The 23,324-nt window shown below is 37.2% G+C and overlaps 1 protein-coding gene across 2 annotated transcripts; it reads right to left on the bottom strand.

Moving 5' to 3' along the window:
- Nucleotides 1-3,553: 3,553 nt before the first annotated feature.
- On the bottom strand, nt 3,554-22,764 carry LOC140803334 (DNA mismatch repair protein MSH2). Of its 2 annotated transcripts, none has more exons than XM_073159171.1 (13): nt 22,538-22,764; nt 22,387-22,436; nt 22,237-22,269; nt 9,691-10,764; nt 8,524-9,078; nt 8,325-8,435; nt 8,160-8,249; nt 8,006-8,077; nt 7,338-7,448; nt 6,468-6,594; nt 5,144-5,346; nt 4,552-4,701; nt 3,554-4,131 (listed from the first exon to the last, which is right to left on the bottom strand). In XM_073159171.1, the coding sequence occupies exons 1-13, from the start codon at nt 22,584-22,586 to the stop codon at nt 3,931-3,933; spliced, it is 2,826 nt and encodes a 941-aa protein (XP_073015272.1). In that variant the 5' UTR covers nt 22,587-22,764; the 3' UTR covers nt 3,554-3,930. The 2 variants fall into 2 exon arrangements, with proteins under 2 accessions (XP_073015272.1, XP_073015273.1); XM_073159172.1 differs by lacking the exon at nt 3,554-4,131 and adding an exon at nt 4,298-4,479.
- Between the last annotated feature and the right edge of the window lie 560 nt (nt 22,765-23,324).

Below are 23,324 nucleotides of genomic sequence, written 5' to 3'. Positions count from 1 at the left end.
ATGAATTTTTTAGGTTTCAAAACAAAAACTTTAAATCTTGATTTGATATTAATAGATATACATTATTGATGGAATAATATTGAATTATTAGGATTTATTATACAATATTATTCTCCTAATAATTTAAATGTTAAACTGAATAGCGTAGAACAAATTATACATTCAAATATACTAATAGAATTGCAATTGAATTAATTCATTGATTGAAATGAATATTTTGACCGTCGTAGTAGTAAATAGACGAAAAAATAGAAATTCAGGAATATAGGGACCGGTTTCTACAGGAACATCGGTACTCCAGTGCATTTCTCCTTCTAAGTCAAAATAAATATGTTTTCGTCACAAAGCTCATTTAGATTTGCATGTTCCTGAAAATATTTTATCGTTTAGATGTCGTAGAAAATTGAGAATTCTGATTTTTGTTGATTGAGTTTTGGTATTAAAATCTTAATTGTGGATCATGCTACATTGACTGGAGACGAAGAATTTAGGTATGTTGCGACCGAGTAACATACGACATGTATCTGTGTCATATGATATATGCTTGATTGATTTGACTGAAAATATTTGTCTATATGCCTTATTTGTTGAGTTGATGTGACATACACAACATTCATGATTGGTAGATCGATGTATAAAATAAATATTTTGTTAATACACATCATTTTATACATACATCGATACATAACATGCACGTTGAGCTATGATCCTTGGATACCTTTATATCATTGGATTTTGATTCTGGGGTTTGGAGCATGATGCTAGGTTTGGCATTATGTGGTCTGTAAAGACATAGTCATTTGTGGTCTCTATGATTGATTGGTTAAGATTTGAGATTTGATAGAGCTTTGTCGACGCTATAAAGATATTCCATTATACTTGACTGAGGCCGGTGTGCCAGCTTGAGCATTGATTTGATAGCGATTCGATTGGTTCTACTACTTGCTCAGTGGATGGGTATTTGACCTGAAATCTCCATGACATGTATGTATTGTATATCATATATCATTGTGTAGATACATGTTATATATATTATGGTTGTTCCATACGGGGCATTTGCTCACCCCCAATGTGAGGATGTTGTTGTCTTGTATGTGGACAATGACATGTACTCCAGGTTATCAGGAGACCGGAGAGGGTACTTCTGGAGGGAGTCACATCTGAGTTAAGGTTGAATTGTCTATCCCAGTTTATATATGTATTTATATCTCGGGATATGTCCTAAGGATATGAGTTGTTTGTATGTAGATGATTTCGGTCATGTGTGGGCTTATTTTACGATATGATGTTAGATGGGAATTTATTATATACTATTTTTAATATTATAATAATAGTTGACACATTTTGGGCTCATTGTAAAGAAAATTTTTACTCGTTTTCCGTTGTAATTAATTAACACTAATCAAATTGCATTGTAATAACGATTATGAGTTAAGGATCCCACAATATTTAAGTTTTTTCTCCGTACTGACTTAAGTATTGGAATGACTACACCATTAGCATCTATGGTCCCCTCTAAATTTTGTTCATCTATGCAATACATGCATGTCATGGATGTATCGGATTAATTGTTCATCCCCTTGGCATGTATCAAAATCAAATAGAATACTTTGAAGGTGTTTCAAATACAATATTCTCCATAAGCTGTAATAGCTTGTGTTCTAAGAATAAATACACCGATGAATTAAATCGAGTTTTGTTTTCAAACCAAGCGGAAGATACTCAAAATAATCATTCGTTAAGAAAACTGAATAGTTTAAAGCTTTTAGCTTGTGTTTAAACTGTATAACTGAAATAAGTGAGATCAGTTCATGCTTGTATCAGTTTAGTTATGGGAAGAACTGAACTGATATCAGCTGAACTGATCAAATCAGTTTTAAACAATAGTTAAATAGTCAAGGACACAAGATATGTTTATGGATGTTCGGAGACTTCAACTGCTCTTACGCCACTCCTTCTACCACCTCGGGTAAGATCTACTAGAAAACTTTGATTTATACAACACCTTGTACAAACCCACTCCAGAAGGACAGCACCCAACTAGAACTCTTAGTACTCAAGATTGCAGGCAACACCGTACAATCTGCATAATGTTTAACGTCCTTATGCCAAGACTACAAATACAATCTTTAATGTCTTTGTGTGAAGACTCACTCAGTTAAACAATAACCTCAACTCTTTGTATATGTGAGTGATTGTGTATGAATATGTGAGAACTGATCTAAGCGGTACAACAAGAAAGTGTTCTCACACAACTGGACTAATTGCTTCTAGTAAACTGATATGAAGGGAACATACCTCTGTTTTTTTCACACACCGGTATTTAGTTGTAGTTCCACTTCTTTTTTCTTCAATGGTCTTTGATCTGGTATTTATAGGCACTCGGATGACTGTACATGAAGACATTAATAATAATGTTTGTTGCATTTGCATGTGCTTCTTGTGAACATGTCTTGTCATATTCGTTACAACTGATGCTTCTGAATTGGTCTGGTGAAACAAGTTTGGATTGATTCACTGTATCAGTTCTTTTGTTCAGTTGGGTTCTTCATCAGTTGAGCTCTTCATCAGCTGGCCAGGCTTCTGAAGGTCTACTGCTCAACCACCTATCAGCTGGAGAATCAGTGTAATTGTTCTTTGATATATCAGTTGAACTGGTTCAGTTTTGGCAATCAGTTGGCGCTTTCAGTTGTTGTCTTGACAGCTTCAGTTTTGGCTTCGGGAACTGATCAGTTTGGGATTTGATCAGTTTTAGCTTTCTGCTTCTAACAAAATAATAAGTTATGTTAACATCAAAATCAAGATTGTGAGCATGAAATTTTCCAACAATATACACACAGACACAATATATGTATTTTTATTAATTTGTATCCGAGCAACAATTTTAAATTTTTTTATGCCCCATCTTTAGGATAGAAAGGCATCTAAATTCAACAAATTTTAGGTTTTTCATTGAATGTTCTTTGAGCATTCAATTGTTTTTAAATTGTGTCTTTTTTGACAATGAATTCATGAATATTTTCGACTATAGAGTACTATTTTATATCGAATTTTGTTTTGATTGTAGAGTATGTAAGTTTTGTTTTTTGTTATTTTTTCCGTGTTTCCTATCAATTACATGTGTTTCTACCATGTGTAAATTGTGTTCTAACATTAAGATTATTATGGTTGTCTATTAACAAATACTTTTTTTATTATTATTAATTATAGCATATTATTATCTACACTGAACCAAAATCATGAATCCGTCCTGCATGGAACACATGTACACAAAGGCTAGTATATATATCATCATATGCTAGTGCTCCTTGATCAATCAAATTTTCAGGTTTAGGCAAATTCATTGTGCTATGAAACGGCCTACCTGGGCTAAATAAGAAATCCAAACAAGTTAAACCGGTCCACCAGTTTTTTCAAAACTACTCGAACATCGTCCAAGATAGATAATTTCTAAATAGATTTTCGAGTCCAAATTATTGTATTACAGAAGTTTTATTATTTTGTTTAATATTTTAGAAACACACAAAAAACTACATATCTAAAAACTCATGTATGAATCTGAAAATTTTCTTAGCAGAGCTTAATCCAATACAACAAATCGAGTTTGATTTAAACTTTAATTATAGCAGAGCTTGAACTCAAAATATGTCATCTTTTAAGCTTCAAACAGAAAACTCTCGAGCTCATAGTTATGACATAATTAGCTCGGTTTAGTTAGCTTGCACCTCTATCATAAATGTAATAGCAAGTTTAGACGAATGCATCAGAAGACATAACCATACATTACTTACATATATACTAATAAGCAACAGAAGGAACACAAGCAAGCGCAGTATCAGCATGGCTTCAGGTTCGAGTGGTAGTATCCAAGCTGACCAACTTCAACAAAACCAAAGGGAAATAAAAGAGATGTTTGGGGATGGTTATTTTCTAGAATAACTGTTGGAGCCAGCAATTGTTAACTGAATCCTTCTCCAATCCATCTCTCAAGTTGTTAACTTGTTCCAACACTTGCTTCAAGTCCATTTTGTCCAGCGGCAGCTCAGAGAAGTCCTTTAAGAACTGGCGAGCTCGTTCAGCACCCCTACTCACATCATCAGCATCCCATTTTCGCTTCCGTTTTGGTAAAATCTGAAAATCAGGACAAAATTAGATGAACCGACAACTATACTACTGCATCATCAATTTTCTCAGCTGACATTTGCAATTAGGAGAAATAGTTATGTTGGTAATATGTCGAAATATGCATGAACCCACAGAACGAGAAATAACCGACGGTTTTGACCGTCACAACCCTTTTTTTTGTAGTGGAAAAAGTGTGGTCATTCAAAGTACCGGTAAAGGTTATATATGGAGGGACAAAGAGTTGCTCTTGTACTGTATCATCTCTTCTATCCCAAACTTTTTCATTCTTCACTAATAATGGTTCATCATCTTCCATCATCCGGTATAATTTTTATGAACCAGGACAGTAGTCGTCTAGTGGAACCAGAAACTTATAAATCAAATTCTTGCTGTTGTTATTTGCATTCATGATAGCTAAAGATTTACCTCTTTTGCATCATGGTGCAAAACTTCGATGGGCGAAAAATCTTCCAACTCGGAAGCCTTTGCACGGGCAAGAGCAACAACACATTCTGGAAAGTTGGCAAATTCTGCTACATGTATTCCAAAGCTTTGATCACAGGCGCCTGGTTCAACCTTGGAACAGTAGAGCACAACGAACATTGTTAAAAACATTTACACAGTTTTATGAACTGATAGCAAGTGAGCCCAATTTAAACTCGGAAGATTCATAAACAACAAATTACTCCATCTACATCAAATGAGCCCATATATAATTGTTTCATGTTTGTAGCAGACACAAGTATTGTGATGCCCTACAGGCATGGTTGCCTTGTATAAATTTTGATGTAGTCCGATATTCTTGTTTCTGCTAATTATGAATGCATCATAAAAGCAACTAGACTGCACATGAACACATCAAGTGGCATGCACATCACACTCATCATTCAGCATCAAACCTATCATTGCTTTCCACACTTAGATTGTCAACAAACGCAGCTTGATCACTTAGATGGTCAACAAACACAGCTTCAACATCAATACAAAATGGCAGAGGTGTAGAGTGTGAGAGAGACACCTTGTAAAGCATGGTAAGCTTGCGACTTGATTGGTCAATGTGTGCACTCACATGGTAATTAGCTACTCCTATATGCTTTCTTGAAGATAGCTTATCATTTGAATTATCATGAGCTAATGAAGTCAACTCATGAAAGTGAGTTGCAAACAGGGTAGGTGCTTTTATAACTTCAATTATGTGCTCACAAATAGCCCAAGCCAAACCTGAAATCGCCACATCACAATATTTCAAAGCTAGGTTTATTAGCAATACAAAGTTGAATAGGAAAAAGCTAGCTAGCAATATCCTCCAAGAATGAGCCATAAAAAGGGGCCAAGATCAAACAAAAGATATAATTCATTGCAATGAGGGAAAAAAGAGAACATCAATGGACACAAACATGATTCATATCAAACACTGATCAGTTTATGTTGCAAATAACGTGTTTCTAGAAACTACAAAAATAAAAGTTACATACAATGTATTTTCAGTGAAATTCTCTGTGAATTCAAATCCTTATATGAGCACCAGAGTACGGAAAACAAGTTCCGTCACCAAACTACAAAGCATTCATAGTAACTTAACTCAAAATCATATCCTTCATTTCTCACATCATGGTCATTCTCAAATTCCAATAGAATGGCAAGTCAATCCACAATCAGCGTCAATCATGCAAGCTATCCAAGTCCCAGCAAGTGAAATTGTATTAAGATATAATTGACTAGAATTACACAGATTTTTCAAATGGAAAAAACAGAAGATTGCTAATCTCTTTCTTTTACCGTATGTTGCATCTGATAATTCAATGTCAAATGCATCCAAAGTGATCCATTAACTAAAAGCATTTACCTTTCTTGTTGATAAAGCTCACATGCATTAATAAATATAAAAAATATCGACCTTCATGTGTGTAGATGTGGCACAATTGCAACATTGTGCGGAAAAGTGGGTGGTATGCCATTGGACATGTGTGATAAAAGATATAAGCAAATGAATAAAAATTCCGAGATTATTAGAGTTAATTTGCTCCCGCTAACTTTTTATTTTCCATCTATTATTTTGTTGTGTTCACACCTATTTATGCGCATTCACCCAAAAAAACATATTTTCCGCAATAATCTTATTTCATGGTCATGCACAATGGTAATTACTTATTATAATTATTGTAATATTCTCACTTCTGCCCAGCGCATAAAATAATCCCAACAGGATATTTATTGGGAAAAGGGTCATAAAACTTAAACACGTCGATCATATTACCAAATACTAGTACAATATACAGAAATTTAAAAAAAAGATGTGTAAAAAATTAACAAACAAAGATGCCGATGAGTGAAAGACTAACCAAATCCATCATATGTTGATGTGCCACGACCTAACTCATCAATTATTATTAAAGACTTGTCTGTAGCTCCTTTCAAGATTGATGCAGTCTCTAGCATTTCTTGCATGAAAGTCGAAACTCCACGCATCTATACAAGGGAGACAAAGAGGCAGAATGAAGATATGTCAAACAAATGAAATATAAATATATACATCCTTCTGTCACACAAAAACATGCATTTGCACATACTGGGGGATTTCATAGTTTAAGCTAAGCAAGTCAAAGTCATTTGGATTCCTTCTTGTAAAGATGCAATTGCCTTGTATTTATCAAAATATTTTCTCTTCTGTGTGTGCACGTGTGCATGGGGATCAGTTGACACACAACCAGATCAATAAGTTGATAGGGATGTCAACACAATTTAATCATGAGACGAAAATATAGAAGGTATGATGTTGCCTAGAGTGTTACAATGATTGAAGAATGATAAATAAATATCTAAAACCCAAAAAGTTATTCAAACTATTAAAGTGGTATGTAAGTCAAATCAAATCAAGTCATCCTAACAAAACACTTCTTCCCACTTATCACCAAAGCCAAAATAACATTTGTAAAAATCATAATCTCAACTTTCATCTTTTCCATTTAAACTAAATCTCTGAAGAAAATAATTTGACACTAAAAGAAAGTGATTGCAGTGTCCTGAAAAAACTGCGGCGCCACTAAATCTCATGATCCCCAACTCCTGACAACCATGCCGACAACTGTAAGTCAATTCACAGTCATGGATGAATAGGTGATAATAAGATGCCTCACACCAGTCACACCAAGCAAAATCTTCAAGAATTTAACCAACTTCAACAATTTCATTTCTTATCAGATTAATATTACCTGGCAGTCACCAGCACCCACTCGAGCAAAAATACAATCACGAATAGAAATGCTAGCGCTTTCACATGGGACAAAGGAACCAACTTGTGCCATCATAACATTCACGCCAACCTGTGTATAAATAAACCTTAGTACAGCCTAATTTCAGTAAGCAAGCAGCCTTTAATCACAAGCGATGCATCAGGCACTCTTGAAATAATTGTTAAAGATAATTTATGGGTACAGTTCAAATTTAGGAGAATGAATTTTTTGGTTTTGCTAAAACACATTGAGCTGCTGTGATTATAAAGGAGATAGAGAAGCCCCATTTTTTCATCATACTTAAACAAGGGAAATCAAGATCATGAATTTTTTTTAGACATCTTTAGTCATTTGCACCTATGTGCACTTGCATGTAAACAGTATAAATAGCATCCTACAGTTGATAGTTTATCACCACCTTCTCCAAGGAACTTTTCACCTGCATCACCAGACCTGTGGACAAACTCCATGCTTTGTCTTATCAAGGTCAATAAGAGTTAACTCTAAACAATAGAAGGAAGTTGGGACTAACCCCAATGCCGATCTTAAAAGTTCAGTTTAATCCCTTAGTTCTCATGAATAATGCTTATAAATGCTCCAGTAAGTACTTTTTTGATATGCAGATTAAACAAGAATTTTATACCAACCTGTCGTATGAAAGTTGATTTTCCACCCATATTAGGCCCTGTGATAATCTGGAACCAGCTATTTTCCCTGATCTGGAAACAAAACAAAGTACTACATGAAAAATCTGAGCATAGGCTGTTAAAGATAGGTTGTCAGCAGAGCACAAGAACTTACTAGCTTGCAATCATTTGGGATAAAGTTCACCCAGTCTTGTGCTTCAACACAAGGATGCCGACTTCCTTCTAAAATAATGTCTCCCATATCCTGACAAGAAAGAAATTGGAAAAATCATGTTACAATTTCTTCACAAGAGAGTTAGGATGATTAACTAACTCTTACTGGTGGATTGATACTAGGTCGTGTGTAGGGAGTCGGACAATTAGCAGCCAAATCAGCAAAACCAAGTAAAACATCTAATTCAGAGATAGGCCCAGCTATTCCTTCAAAAACCTGTAAAAAGAAATCAACACAAATGGCAATAATGGCGAAATTTTTGTAAAATGGCTGGGGGAGATTACAAGCATTCAGCAACATATACCTCAGAAAAGGTAGCGACAGTTTGAACTACGTTTGCAACCAATTCTTTCTGGCAGTTCTTATACTCCTCAACCACCTTTTGGTATTGGTCACTGAGTTTTTTAAGCTTGGTATTGGTAAACTTTACCCCATCTTTTCGAGTTTCAAGAATAATAAAATGGGTATTTAGCTTCTTCCTTACTTTCGGTTCTTCCTTTTTCGTAATTCTAAAGACATGTCCATATTGTGTGCTTTTTTCTAGTTTCAGAGCTTTATCGAGGGCCAGATCAAGATCGTTAGCTGCATTTCTGTGCAATTCATGTATCTGCTGTCCCAGAGACTCTTGCTCACTTTTCAGAACAGATAATTGTGAATCATAGTCAGCTGAAATCATGTATTCTCCATTCTCTAGTTGATCAAGGTCAATTGCAACTTCCACAAGACTTATGAACCTATTCAAATGAGCATCTCCTGTCCATTTTTCTAGAGTATCCAAATACCTTTCTCTGATCAGTGAACAAAACTGGCCACTGTACTGCTCTAATGCACTTTTGATGAATGGCAGTCTGATGCTCGACTGTATTCCATGAAAAGTGACAAACAAATAAATTCATGTACGGTGAAAAGGTTATAATAGTTGAGATAAAGAATGATAAGCATTACAACCCAATAGTTTCTATGCTAACGATCAAATTAACTTATGGGTAAAAAAATCTCAGTATTTATCTTGCTAGTGCAACTGAGCATTTTGGACAGACTGACATAAGGAATCCCTTTCGTACAACAGTATATGGTAGAAGAAAGTGCTTAGTGCTTGCTTCCATAAAATCCAGAAAGAAATAAGACGTCTTAAAGCTAGCGAAAGAAGGATTTTTTTTTGAAGAAGTAGCTCATTTTACTAATAGCCTATGCAAAGAGATGAGATAAGATGAGATCAGACAGCACCTTTATGATAGGTAAAGAGTGTGGATAGTTCGTCAAGATATAACTGCACTGATAGCTTTTGCAATTAGACTTCGAAGGATCTACCTTATTCACAGTTGTATTACCTCAATTATACCTTCCAAAAGCCAATTTCACTTTTCTTTCAGTTGTTTACCATTAAGTCAAAAAATTTTGAAATCCATAGGATGCAGTATTCGGCTGCACCACCATTGTTCAAGTATAAATCAAGAGAAATAGAAAATACCTGGTAAAGCTTAACCACATGCACCAAACTTGCTCTTTTCTTCTCAAGACAGCAGATAAGCCTCTCTATATCTGAAATTCTTTTCAAATGCTGCCTTAAATCTTGGCGAATGGCACCATCCTCAACAAAAGCTTGCACCAAATCCAGCCTAGAGTTTATCTCATTTACATCTAACAAAGGTTGTTTCAGCCACAAGTGAAGTAAACGCTTGCCCATTCCAGCAGTACAGGTTCTATTCAGAAGGCCGAATAAGCTAAAGTTTTTGTTAGCATCTGTTTTGCTCTCAAAGACGTTTAGTGCCCTCATAGCAGCAGAATCTAATCTCATGTAACAATCTAGATCGTATCTTTGGACCGTATAGTTACCATAATTGCTCTCGTCTGCAAGTAAATCCACATAAGACACAATACATGCAAGGGCACCCAGTGAGATTTCGAATTCAGAAAGCAGATCTCTTACTGAATCATTAGACCCTTTCGCAAGCCTGCAAAGATCCTGTACCAAATCTCTTACTTTAAATTCAGTTTTCTTTCTTTCAGTTATCATTGCACCGCACCTGGAAAATGCATCCATCAACGGTTTATATTCACTAGATTTATTAATCTCTTCAGACAAAAGGCATTCTTTGCATCCTAGAGCAACAATAGCTGACTCCAGGTTTGTGAAGTGACTATCATCAGGAAATTCAGCCAGACCGAGTATCCTTCTAGTTAGATCAATATAGCTCAAACCAACATTACGTATATTTTCCCGAATATTCAGTGCAATAGCCACAATTACAGGGGAATCTTGCATGTCATAATTAGCAAACAGAATGTCTTCAAAACTCCCCAAATTTCCAGGGGTTCCACTTTTCACTAGTCGCCAATTTGCTCCTGTGCCCTCGTACAATTCAAGAGTGTGATCCGTCCTCTCCAAAAGAAGGTCTCGGGTCATTGTTTCAAACATGTTCTTACTCACACTAACACTAGAAATGGCATCAGATCCACTTCCTAGCTGGCGCAAAGCAGTTGTAGTGTGGTAATAGGTCTTTGCTATGAAAATAGCATTCTCACCATGGGTTGTATAATAATCCTGGAAAAATAGTTAGTGCAAGTTACTTTAGTCCTCAAGCATTGTAATCCACAACAACTTAGGCCAGTTTATTGTAAGATACGACAGTCAAGCTAAAGAAAACTGCTTGAAATATTTTACTAATAACTGAGAATGTAAAATTCAGTGAGATAAGTAATTACTAAATCAGTGCTTTTAAAAGTAAGCCTAACTAATTAAAACAATTATTATCTCAGCACCAGCAATTCATCTAATAGCTGCAATAATCTTTAATAGCAAGCAATCTTCATTCCCTAAAAAATGACCATGGTTGAAACCCGTTTATCTGATGAAGAAGCCAAAGGAGATTCTTTACAACCAACTTCATATTTCAATCATATTGGAGAAATTGGTGTGATCATTGATACGATTATCTTTCCCTAAACTGAAGATATGGGTGAAGATATTTGTTTGTTAATCCTTGAATCTAATCTACATTATTAGTCTGATAGATTGCATTTTATCTTTCCATTTGTGTATAGGATCTTTCCCATTTATTTTACTTTGTTTTTGTATATATTGTATTGTATTGCTCGATAAAACTCTGAGAAGAAATATAGAAGCAAAATCCTTTTTCATTTCTCATCATGATACCAGAGAGGTAACGTTCTTGAGACCAAATAAGCCTTCTTTGCTCCATTTTTCCTTCTCTTTCTAGGAGTTTGTCATTATGTATGATAAAACACAATCTGAAAAGAAAGGTATGGACAAGAACATTGCTTTTACTTTGCATCCCTCGGACTATCCTGGAATAATATTGATGCCATCCCTCTTGAATGGAGACAACTACATCACATGGAGCAGAGCAATGATCAAAGCTCTTAGTGCAAGAAACAAGTCCAGGTTTGTCAATGGAAAAATCATCAAACCTTCCGCTGACGAAGAAAGTTATGTTCTCTGGAAACAATGCGATGACATGGTTTCTTCTTGGATCATGAATGTTGTCATTCCACAACTAGCTGTGGATGCAATTTATGCAGAAACAATAAGAGACTTATGGACAGACCTTGAAGAAAATTTTCAAAGGTCAATGGTCCTTATATCTTTGAGCTACAAAAAAAGATGTTTCGATATAGCAAGGTCAGGATTCTATGACTATTTATTATTCCAAGTTAAAGGCTTGTGGGATGACTTGAATCTTTATTCCACTATACCAATATGCACCTGTGAATCAAACAAGACACTAGAAGTCTATAAAGATAAAGATCATACCATGCAGTTTCTAATGGGTCTAATTGAAACATGTACGGTTGTATGCGGCCAAATATTATTGATGGAACCAATTCCAACAATCGGAAAAGTTTTTTCCTTGCTGCTTCAAGAAAACAGGCAACGACGTATCTCCATGGCACCACCATCATTACAAGACAATGTTGCATTTGTTGTGAAAATAGATTACCACTTAGGAAAATCTGAAAAGAAAAATAACTCGAACAACTCAAAGCCAAGCTGTGAATTTTGAGGATGGGCAGGGCATATCAAAGAAAAATGTTACAAGCAACACGGGTACCCCCAGGTCATAAGCACTACAAGGACCAAATCAACCGTACAAGGGACCAATCAACAGCACTGCCTTTCAAATCAAGTGTCCATCAGCCAAGCTTCTGCTGCTCCAACCACTTCTCAGGTTTCCCGTTTACACCAGAACAATAGCAACAAATTTTGGCTCCAATTGAGTTCCAGGGAAGTTCTCCTATGACAAAGCAATCTGTCAGGTATTGCTTTAAAAAATATCTCACCCCCCAACACCATAACTTGGATTATTGTTTCCAGTGCTACTGATCACATTGTGTCTTCTCCTCCATTATTTTTTCGTCGCTTCAAATTACTGTAGAAGTGTTCAGTTACCAAATAGTTCAAAGGCATCAATAACTCACATTGGCATTGTCCATTTAACTCCAAATATTATATTAAAAAACGTGTTATGTGTGCCAAGTTTTAATGTCAACTTAACTCCCCCGACCACCACCAACCCTAGCCCACCGTCGCCGACTGTTGATTTATTTGCATCTAGAAAGATGAAAAGTCTCTTTTTTTTTTTCCTTTTTCTGTTATCGCTCATCACTTCCCGATTCTAGTCGGCCAGATTCTTTAACCTCCGACAACTGCCGATTCTTCCCGACCATAGTCGACCATCGCCGGCCATAATCCAACTTACCCGATCGTCGATATTTATTCATCATGCTTTGCCAACCAAGACTAGAATAACGCTGTCACAACCCATCAATTTCCGACTTCAGCCAGCAAACGTTGTCATAACCCATCATTTCCCAACAGCAGCCAGTAATGTTATCACAACCCATCATCTCATCACCTTCAGACAACAGTTTCTTGAGGTTCCAGTGTCAAATCTGTGATTATCGAGATTCTTACTCATGAGGCAGATGGGTAAAGTGATTAATCAACCATGGCTTGATTTCAGAGATCCGTTATATATTCAGATGGAAGATGAATTCACGATAGAAAAATGTTTTTCAGATTAGAGTGGGTTGTAGGGGGGCTTCAATTAGGTTCAAAGAAAGAACCAGGAATGTGAGCTACTTTTTGGAGATTGATCTTAAGGGTGCATTGTGGGTTTGTTCGAAGTTATGGGATTGCATTAGCAATTGTAATTCAGGTTCGGTTTTTGGACGATATAGGGGCAGCAACTTTGTGCTAACTTTCCAAAAGTTTAGAAATAACAATGGAAATTTTTTGGAGTTAATAAATATTCAGCAACATGGAACAAGGCAGCGTATCATCATTCCAAGTGGCAAAGATCTATGGGGCTGGAAACGATTCGCAGCTCACCTCTCTAAATTATTGGAAGGGAATAATGAAGCTTTGGAACCGTCACAGATGAATCAGATTCAAAAGTTTCAGTCTCGTTCTTTTCAACTTAATATTTTGAAGAAGGAGAAGATTGTTAGACAACATGCAGATGAAGGGGGCATTCTTAACAGAACGGTAATCTGGGATTGTTGTGATATGAATCCTTGTACGAACGAAAAACAAACACGATTAATTTAGAATCGCGCCCTCGATTCAATAACGAACAAGGATCGATGCTGTATCCCGATCTTTTGATTCAAGTATGACGTGATTTTCACCCCTAAACTACGTGGTTTAGTAACAAAGAATCATAATGAAACAATTGAAAAATCCAACGAACCTTCAAAGAACTTGTCCTTGACAATCCGTATTAGATCAACCGACAAATGCCACAAAGTAAAAACTTTGATAAGTTTGATTTTGATTACAAAGCAAGAGCGTTGAAAAAGTTGAGAGAAAACTCAAAACTATTGTATATCTCAATAAAAAATCTGAATTGTTGTTCACAAAATTCGTCCATATATTTTAACAAAATCAGAAAGATTTGAAATCTATGTTACCAAAACAATGTGGACCCTAAATCTGGAATTTGCGCTGCGCGCCCAAGACTCGCGCATATGCGCGAAAGTCACTGTCTGTGTTGGGCAATTTTTTTTCTTGCGCGCACTAGTTCCGAGCATATGCGTGGAGTCCTCTGTTCCATGCCTCTGAAAATCCTTCGTGAGCGCATATGCGTGCCTCGTCCAGCGCATGTTCGCGATATCTTCGGTTTTTTTATCTTCGGTGGACACTCCTCGCGCATATGCGCAGCATACATCGCACATGTGCGCGAAGCTCTCTGTCTCACTTTGTGTTTCGCAGTGCTCGGGCGTCCGGAAATTTTCATCATTTATTGCTTGAATAATGTTCATATGACTCCCAAACTTACTCCCCTGCATCACGAACCCTTCGGCACTTCGCACCTTGCTCGAAAGCCCTTCTTGATTGCTCATGACTCCCTGTAGTGCCTCTTTGAATTTCTTTAGTCATCCCCCCGTGATTGGTCCTTCCGGCAACTTTAATGGATCTCATGCTTTCCTCGGAGCTTGACCTTCTATGATCACATCATGTTGGCTCGAAGAAGACGATTGGAGTGAGTAGACTACATAATGACATGTTCTTCTTGAAGTCCTTTTTGGATACACTTGGTTGTTCCCAAGTCACTGGCATCAGCGTTTAAGGCACCCCAGCTTTAGTCGTGTCAAATTAATTTTCAAATACATCCTTGGTCCGAGTCCTTCTGTTGAAACTTGACCATGCGAAGTTTGCCCTCTTGCTAAACAAACTCGTCTTTTATTTTCTTCGAGTAATGATTTGATTCACTGTGACATTTGGGGCAAATACAATGCATCATCCTCTAGTGGGGCTCATATTACTTTTTTACGATTGTGGATGATTATACGAGGAGTACCTGGACTTTTCTCATAAAAAATAAAACTGAAAATCGCCTCATTTTACTATCTTTTCATTCTTACGTTGAAACTCAACTTAGCAAGAAGATTAAGATAACTCTTTCAGATAATGGTTACGAATTTGACATGAAAGAATTTTATCTACACAAGGAATCATTCACGAAATGAGCACAAGCCTCAACAAAATGGGGTTGTGGAGATAAAACACGGTCATTTGCTTAATATTGCTGGAGCCTTTCGTTTTCAAGCTAACCTTCCAATTCATTTTTGCGGTGAGTGTGTTTTGGCTGCGACATACCTAACAAAAGAATTCCTACCACTATTCTTTCAGGGAAAAACACCATATGAGTTACTTTTTGGATCCATACCCTCTTATTCTCATTTAAAATTGTTTGGTTGCTTGTGCTTTGCAACTAATACTAGTGCTGCAAAAACCAAGTTTCATTCAAGGGTCTTCCGATGTGTTTTCCTTAGACCATCTCCAACTTAAAACTCTATTTAAAGCATCTCTATTTTAAAATAGTGCAGTTTCTGCACCAACTACAATATCCATCTCCAACTCATCTACTTCAAATCTTACTCTAAAAAAGAATATTCTCAGAATATTTTTTTATTTGATTTATATAATTTTTTTCTTATTATTTATTAAATATTTATATTTTAACTTAGTGATATAATTAGAATTATATTTATATTTGATATAATTAATATTATATTATTAATAATTACGATAATATTATTAATATGATTAATTTAATTATTTAAAATATATTATTGAAATCTATATTATACGAATTGAAATAGAAATAATTAAAATCGGTGAAATAAAATTAATACCTGATATTAAATTAAATAATATATTAAAAATACAACTTCAAATATTTGATCGGCCATATTCATCCCATAAATTATCAATTAAAGCATTTCGTAATGCATAGTGAACGTCTTTGTCTTGTGAAGAGCTCTTCTTCTTTCTTTCTTTTTTTTAAGGTGAGTGGGTCGAGCTCCTGTGAAGAGCTCGACACATCTTTTTTTTTTATTTTTTTATTTTAAGGTGAATGGGTCGAGACTTCGTTTTTTTTTTAATTTTAAGGTGAGTGGGTCGAGCTCTTGTGAGGAGCTCGACACATTCTTCTTTTTTTTTTAATTTTAAGGTGAGTGGGTCGAGCTCCTCTTCTTTTTTTTTTTCCTTTTTTAAAATATATCTAATTATATAAATAATATTTATTTATAATTTTTAATATAAATATTTATAATTTTTTTTAAAAAAAGAAAACTCTGAATTTGGCGCAGGGGGATATGGAGATGCGCTATTTTGCAAAATAGTGTAGCTCCGTTGGAGGAAACCCTATGCAAAGAAAGGTTACAAGCTATATGATTTGAACACCAAAAGATTTTTTGTTTCAAGAGATGTTCAATTTCTTGAAGATGTTTTTCCCTCTAGCAAGAATGCTAATGGATTACCAAATACTCCGATTGTGCCATTACCAGTGGAGGAATCAGAATCAACTTATGAAAAGACTTCAAGTGTCAAACCCACATATTCAGATACACAAAAACCTGATCTTGAACCTGCTTGCCCTCAACCAACAATTAGGCGATCGAAACGTGAGACATGCCTCCCATCCTATTTGAAGGACTACCGCTGTGAGTTGACCGTTTGTAATCTGCCATCTCCGGGGTCTTCTTATTGTCAAGTAAGCATCTCTCATCTGTTAAATAAATTTTTATCATACGACTCATTCTCTATTTCACATCGATCTTTTTAGCCATTTTGTATACAGCAGAACACAAAAGCTTTAAACAGGCTATGCTTGATCAGAACTGGAGCAAGGCAATGACAAAGGAGGCCAACCAAACATAGACACTTGCACCCTTGCCACCGAACAAAATGGCCATATAATGTAAGTGGGTTTACAAAATAGAAAAATTGGTGACAGAAATGCTTGCTGCCGGGATTATTCAGCCGAGCCATAGCCCTTATTAAAGCCCTGCCATTTTGGCAAAAACAAATGGCAGTTGGCGATTTTGTGTGCATTACCGAGCCTTAAACAACATTACAAATCACAATCCCTGATAAATACTCGATAGCAGTGATTGAAGAGTTGATGAATGAGTTGCATCGGGCGGTTTACTTTTCTAAGTTGGATTTAAGATCAGGGTGCCACCAAATACAGGTGTGACCCAAGGATGTGGCCAAGACTGCCTTTCAAACACATTAATGCCGTTGGCTCAAAAATGCGCCCTCAACCAACAATTAGGCGATCGAAACGTGAGACATGCCTCCCATCCTATTTGAAGGACTACCGCTGTGAGTTGACCGTTTGTAATCTGCCATCTCCGGGGTCTTCTTATTGTCAAGTAAGCATCTCTCATCTGTTAAATAAATTTTTATCATACGACTCATTCTCTATTTCACATCGATCTTTTTAGCCATTTTGTATACAGCAGAACACAAAAGCTTTAAACAGGCTATGCTTGATGAGAACTGGAGCAAGGCAATGACAAAGGAGGCCAACCAAACATAGACACTTGCACCCTTGCCACCGAACAAAATGGCCATATAATGTAAGTGGGTTTACAAAATAGAAAAATTGGTGACAGAAATGCTTGCTGCCGGGATTATTCAGCCGAGCAATAGCCCTTATTAAAGCCCAGCCATTTTGGCAAAAATAAATGGCAGTTGGCGATTTTGTGTGCATTACCGAGCCTTAAACAACATTACAAATCACAATCCCTGATAAATACTCAATAGCAGTGATTGAAGAGTTGATGAATGAGTTGCATCTGGCGGTTTACTTTTCTAAGTTGGATTTAAGATCAGGGTGCCACCAAATACAGGTGTGACCCAAGGATGTGGCCAAGACTGCCTTTCAAACACATTAATGCCGTTTGGCTAAAAAATGCGCCCTCAACATTTCAAGCTACTATAAATGGACGTGTTGAGGCCTCATTTGCGGAAGTTTGTGTTGTTTTTTTACATTTTAATCTGTAGTAGCAAATGGGATGAACATTTGTACCACCTACTGATTGTGTTGGAGATTTTGATGGGGGAAACACTGCTGTTGAACAAGAAAAGTGCTGTTTTGGGATTACAGAAATAGAGTATTTGGGGCATATCATATCGGAAAATGGAGTGGCAGTGGACCAGAATTAGGTGGGCAGTGCCCGATCATGGCCACAACCTAGCAACATCAAGGGTTTCATGGGATTTTTAGGTCTAACAGCGTATTATCGCTAATTCATTCGCGACTATGGCGAAATTGCTAAGCCCTGACCGAGCTCCTTAAGAAGAAGAACTTCAGCTGGAATGAAGGAGCGGCCAAAGCAATCGAAGAATTAAAAATGGCGCTGAGTTCAGCCCCTGTTCTGAGGATGCCAGACTTCAAGAAAGACTTTGTAATTGAGTGTGATGCATCAGGAAGGGATATTGGAGCAGTATTATCACATGAGAGTAGGCCAATCGCTTATTTCAGCAAAGCCTTGGCTGAAAGGGCATTGGCTAAGTCCACCTATGTAAAGGAAATGATGGCCCTGGTGTTAGCGATGCAACATTGGAGGCCATATCTATTGGGGAGGAAGTTTGTAGTGATGACGGACCATAAATCACTGAGAAACTTAATCCAGCAGCGAGTAACACCACCCAACCAGCAACATTGGTTAGCAGAGTTAATGGGGTATGAGTTCGAGGTTAAATACAAACCAGGGGTGAACAATGGAGTAGCTGATGCATTATCTAGAAGAGAGGAGAAGGTTGAACTGAATAGTATTTCAATGCCAGTGTGGTTGTAAGTGGAAGAGGTCAAATTGGCTGTATCTGGTGATCCTACGTTACAAACAGTGACAAATAAATTGGAAAATGGAGGGGAAATGGATGGTCCTTGCACTCTACGAAATGGTAGCTTGTTGCACAAAAACAGGCTTGTGCTACCTAAGGGATCAAAATGGGTAGAGAAGGTGTTGGAAGAGTGTCGCTGCACCCCAAGAGAGGGGGGGGGGGGGGGGTGGTCATTCAGGGGCATTCCAAACATTGAGACTAGTAGCGGATAATTTTTATTGGGTAGGGATGAAAAGAGACGTGTGTCAGTGGGTGGCTGAATGTGATGTGTCTCAAAAACAAAAATACCAAGCAACTAATCCCAGCGGATTATCGCAGCCGCTTCTCATTCCAATGGCCATTTGGGAAGAGATATCAATGAACGTCATCGTGGGGTTGCCAAAGTCCAGAGGCTATGAGGTTATATTTGTAGTTCTGGACTGTCTATCTAAATATGGCCACTTCATGCGGCTTAAACATTCATTTACGGCAAAAGGGGTAGCTGATATTTTTGCGAAGGAGGTGATACGTTTACATGGCATCCCTAAAACCATCGTCAGTGACAGTGATGTCTTCTTCATGAGTGGATTCTGGTCGGAGTTGTTTAAAGCCATGGGGACAAAGTTGGCCATGAGTTTGGCTGGCCTCTCATTCGGAAACGGATGGCCAAACTGAGGTTGTGAAGAGGTGTTTAGAGACTTATTTGTGGTGTTTTTCATCAGAGAAGTCAAGGGATTGGGCAAGCTGGATTAATTGGGCTGAGTTCTGGTACAATACTTGTTACCAAAACTCAGCAGGCATGACACCATTTGAATTGGTTTACGGAAGAAAAGCCTCAGGGCCATCGTTTTTACCAGGGGAGATTAAGGTGGCAGCAGTGGGCGGGAATTGAGTGACATAGATGAGTTATCGAGGCAACTTAAATATAACCTTAAGTGTGCTCAACAAAGGATAGTTAAACACGCAAATGCTCATGGGAGAGATGTGTCCTTTCAAGTTGGGGACATGGTATATCTGAAACTGAGACCACATAGACAGCAATCAGTCTGCCGTCGTATATTTAAAAAACTGCCTCCAAGATATTATGGTCCCTTCCAGATGAAGAAGGTGGGTCAGGTTACAACTTCCGGAAGGATCACGGATACATCTGGTTTTTTACGCATCCTTGTTGAAGAAGGCAGTAGGGAGAACAAACAGGCTCAAAATTTATCCCAGGTGCAGGAGACAGACTTAACAATGGAGTTTGAACCTAGTAAGGTGTTGTCCAGGCGATACACGGGCAAGGGAGGAGAGCAGAGGCTGCAAGTTCTCATTCAATGGAAGGGCAAAGCAGTGGACGAGGCAACTTGGGAAAATGCCATTGTATTCTCAACCCGGTTTCCAGAGTTTAGCCTTGCGGACAAGGCTAAGATTGAGGGGGGATATTGTTACGGGCCTAGATGATAAATCAAAGCCCAAAATCGAATTTGTATACACTAGGAGGCCTAAGGCCCGATTAGGAAAACACGTGGGGCACAGGGAATAAAAGGGAGTGGGGGAGAAGAGAGATAATTATTCAGCATATTTGTTTTATTCCACACTGGCTGTTGCCAGGGGAAATTACAGAGTTCTCTCTGGGGATTATTTGCTTTCTACCGTTATATGTCCATTATATTATGTTCTTTCACTTGATAATCATCATCAAGGCACTTTTCTGTCACGATTTACACTTCTTTGAACCAGCATAACCGTACAACCAACAAGAAGGGATAGAGTATCAAGACATTGTTGTGCCCGTTGCAAAGCTCACAACCATGCGCTGTCTTCAAGCTATAGCTGCAAGATACAGTTGGCACCTTCACCAACTTGACATTAGCAATGCATTTCTTAATGGAGATCTTCATGATGAGGTGTATATACAACTTCCACTGGGATTCAAGCAGCCGAGAAGAAATAATTTAGTTTGCAAACTACACAAGTCTCTTTACAACCTCAAGCAAGCATCGTGTCAGTGGTTTGCCAAGCTCTCAACCACTTTGACTGAAGCAGGATACACACAATCAAAGGCAGATTATTCTTTATTCACTAAAGCCTGAATAATTATTTCAGGGCCATCCTTGTCTATCTTGATGATATTCTTATCGCGGGCAGTGATCTCACATGTATCATGATAGCAAAGGAAACTTCACATAATCATTTCAAAATGCGAGATCTCGGAAAGTTGAAATATTTTCTCGGCATCGAGGTGCACGCTCCGAGAAAGGGATTTATCTAAGTAAAACAAAATATGCTCTGGACCTCCTTGAGGAATTTGGCAACCTTGGGTCCCGACCTTCAAAAACTTCCATGGAACAAAATCTGAACCTTAGCAACACAGATAGAGATACTTTGATTGATGCTACTCGCTATCGACGTTTAGTTGTTCGTTTATTATACTTAACTGTCACTAGACCAAACATCACCTACAGTATCCTTGGTCAACTTCTTGACAAGCCTGGTCAATCTCATTAGTCAGCTGCCACTCGAGTTTTTTGTTATTTGAAGAGCAATCCGGGTCAAGGAAAAATCCATTCCGCTTCTAGTGACATGCAATTACATGCTTATTGTGACTCTGATTGGAGAGGGCGTTGTGATACAAGACGATCTATTACAGGGTACAGTGTTTTGCTTGGACAATCACCCATCTCTTGGAAATCTAAGAAGCAATCGATGGTGTCCCGATCATCTGCCGAAGCTGAATATCGAGCAATGGCAACTACTTGCTGTGACTTTACGTGGTTGTGCTGCCTTCTTGCAGATTAAGGGGATACACAACCAGCTCAACTTTATTGCGACAACAAAGCCATCCTTCACATAGTTGCCAATCCAACTTTTCATGAACGCACAAAAAAGAATATCGAGATCGACTGCCATATAGTTCGTGAAAAAATCCAACAAGGTCGCATTAACGCCAAGCATGCTTTATCGCAAGAACCAGCTGATATCTTCACTAAAGCTCTTGTTGCCGATACTTTTTCGTGCCTTATTTTTTCAAGATGGGTGTTCGCAATCTTCACATGCCAACTTGAGGAAGGGGTATTGGAGAAATTGGAGATATCATTGATATGATTATCTTTCCCTAAACTGAAGATACGGGTGAAGATATTTGTTTGTTAATCCTTGAATCTAATCTACATCATTAGTATGATTGATTGCATTTTATCGTTTCCATTTGTGTATAGGATCTTTCCCTTTTAGTTTACTTTGTTTTTGTATATAATGCATTGTATTGCTCTGTAAAACTATGAGAAGAACTATACAAGCAAAAGCCTTTTTCATTTCTTATCAAATCAACAAACTCAAAACCATATATGCTGAGTGCCCATGAAAAAGAACGGGGGCAAGATGGCAACTAACCCGACGATCGAAGAACCGAATAGCTCTAGGGTCCTGCAAAATGGAGAAGATAAAAGCTGCTTCAACCATTTTTTTTCCAATATTACAGTATTTATCACAATGAAAATTCACAATACACTTACTTAAAAAAAGAAAGCAAGAATCACTTACCCTAGGTAGTCTTTTGAAAAATGAAAGAAACCCTTGAGTTTGTTTGGCATCTAGCAAGCATTAAACCCAAATTCGCACCGGTGTTAAAGGAGAAACAAGAATGTCGACAAACTAAGCCAAAAAAAATAATATTAAAAAAGTGCAATTGTACCAAGTTTGAGCTCGGGAAGCTTATTCTGCTCTTCCAAATCCTGGTCCATTTTATTCTTGCAGCAACAGCAGTCTTCCGGAGCTGAGCGAAAAATTGCGGAGAAAGAATCGTATGTTTGAGTTTCGGGTTTAGCGATTGGCGGGAAGGAGAGGAGGAGTTGGCGGGGGTCTCTTTCACGCAGGCTGCAATAGTCGTGTTGTTCTTTTGTGACTTTGTCTTCCGCAAATAAACATTTATCATTGCTAATATAACATAATTTTTTTATGGCTAAACTCTTTATTTAAAATAAGTAATATCTGAGACCGAGTTTTGGCCCAAGTGGCCTCATCCTCTTTTCCCCTCGAGTTCGAGACCTCACCACCCCATAGTTTAGGAAAAAAAAATGTAATATCTTGGTTGGATTTCTTGTATTTTTTTTTCCACTTGATGAATGAATGATAGAAAATATCAATAAAGATATTCAACCTCAAAAGATTTTAATAAAGTTCTTGATCAATCTTTCGATCAGAACTCGAACTTTAATTTAAACCGAATTCTAGTAAATTTTTAAAATTTTCGAACTTCGAATCAAGCTCGAACTCGAATAGAAATAATTCGAACCGAATTCAACTCTTCAAATTTTCATTATACTCAACTCAATTTGATTCGTTTACACCACTAATTCCACCATCATATTAAGCTGTGGGTGCATATATTTCGAATGATAATAGAAATTAGATTAAAGTATATCGATATTGGAGTAATTAAGTTTTTATTGTTACCTTGGTTTTTTTTCCTACAAGTGAAG

This window comes from Primulina eburnea, chromosome 10 (genome assembly GCF_022965805.1).
Source record: "Primulina eburnea isolate SZY01 chromosome 10, ASM2296580v1, whole genome shotgun sequence".
NCBI classification, from domain to species: Eukaryota; Viridiplantae; Streptophyta; class Magnoliopsida; order Lamiales; family Gesneriaceae; genus Primulina; species Primulina eburnea.
Note: the sequence above shows the minus strand (reverse complement) of the source record. Positions and strands in the feature narration are given on the sequence as shown.

Coding starts and splice junctions, on each gene's coding strand:
- LOC140803334 (XM_073159171.1), bottom strand. CDS start 22,586: ATGGACCAGGATTTGGAAGAGCAGAATAAGCTTCCCGAGCTCAAACTT. Junction 22,270..22,386: donor TTTTCAAAAGACTACCTAGG/GTAAGTGATTCT, acceptor TCCATTTTGCAG/GACCCTAGAGCTATTCGGTT. Junction 4,132..4,551: donor TGCACCATGATGCAAAAGAG/GTAAATCTTTAG, acceptor CCTGATTTTCAG/ATTTTACCAAAACGGAAGCG.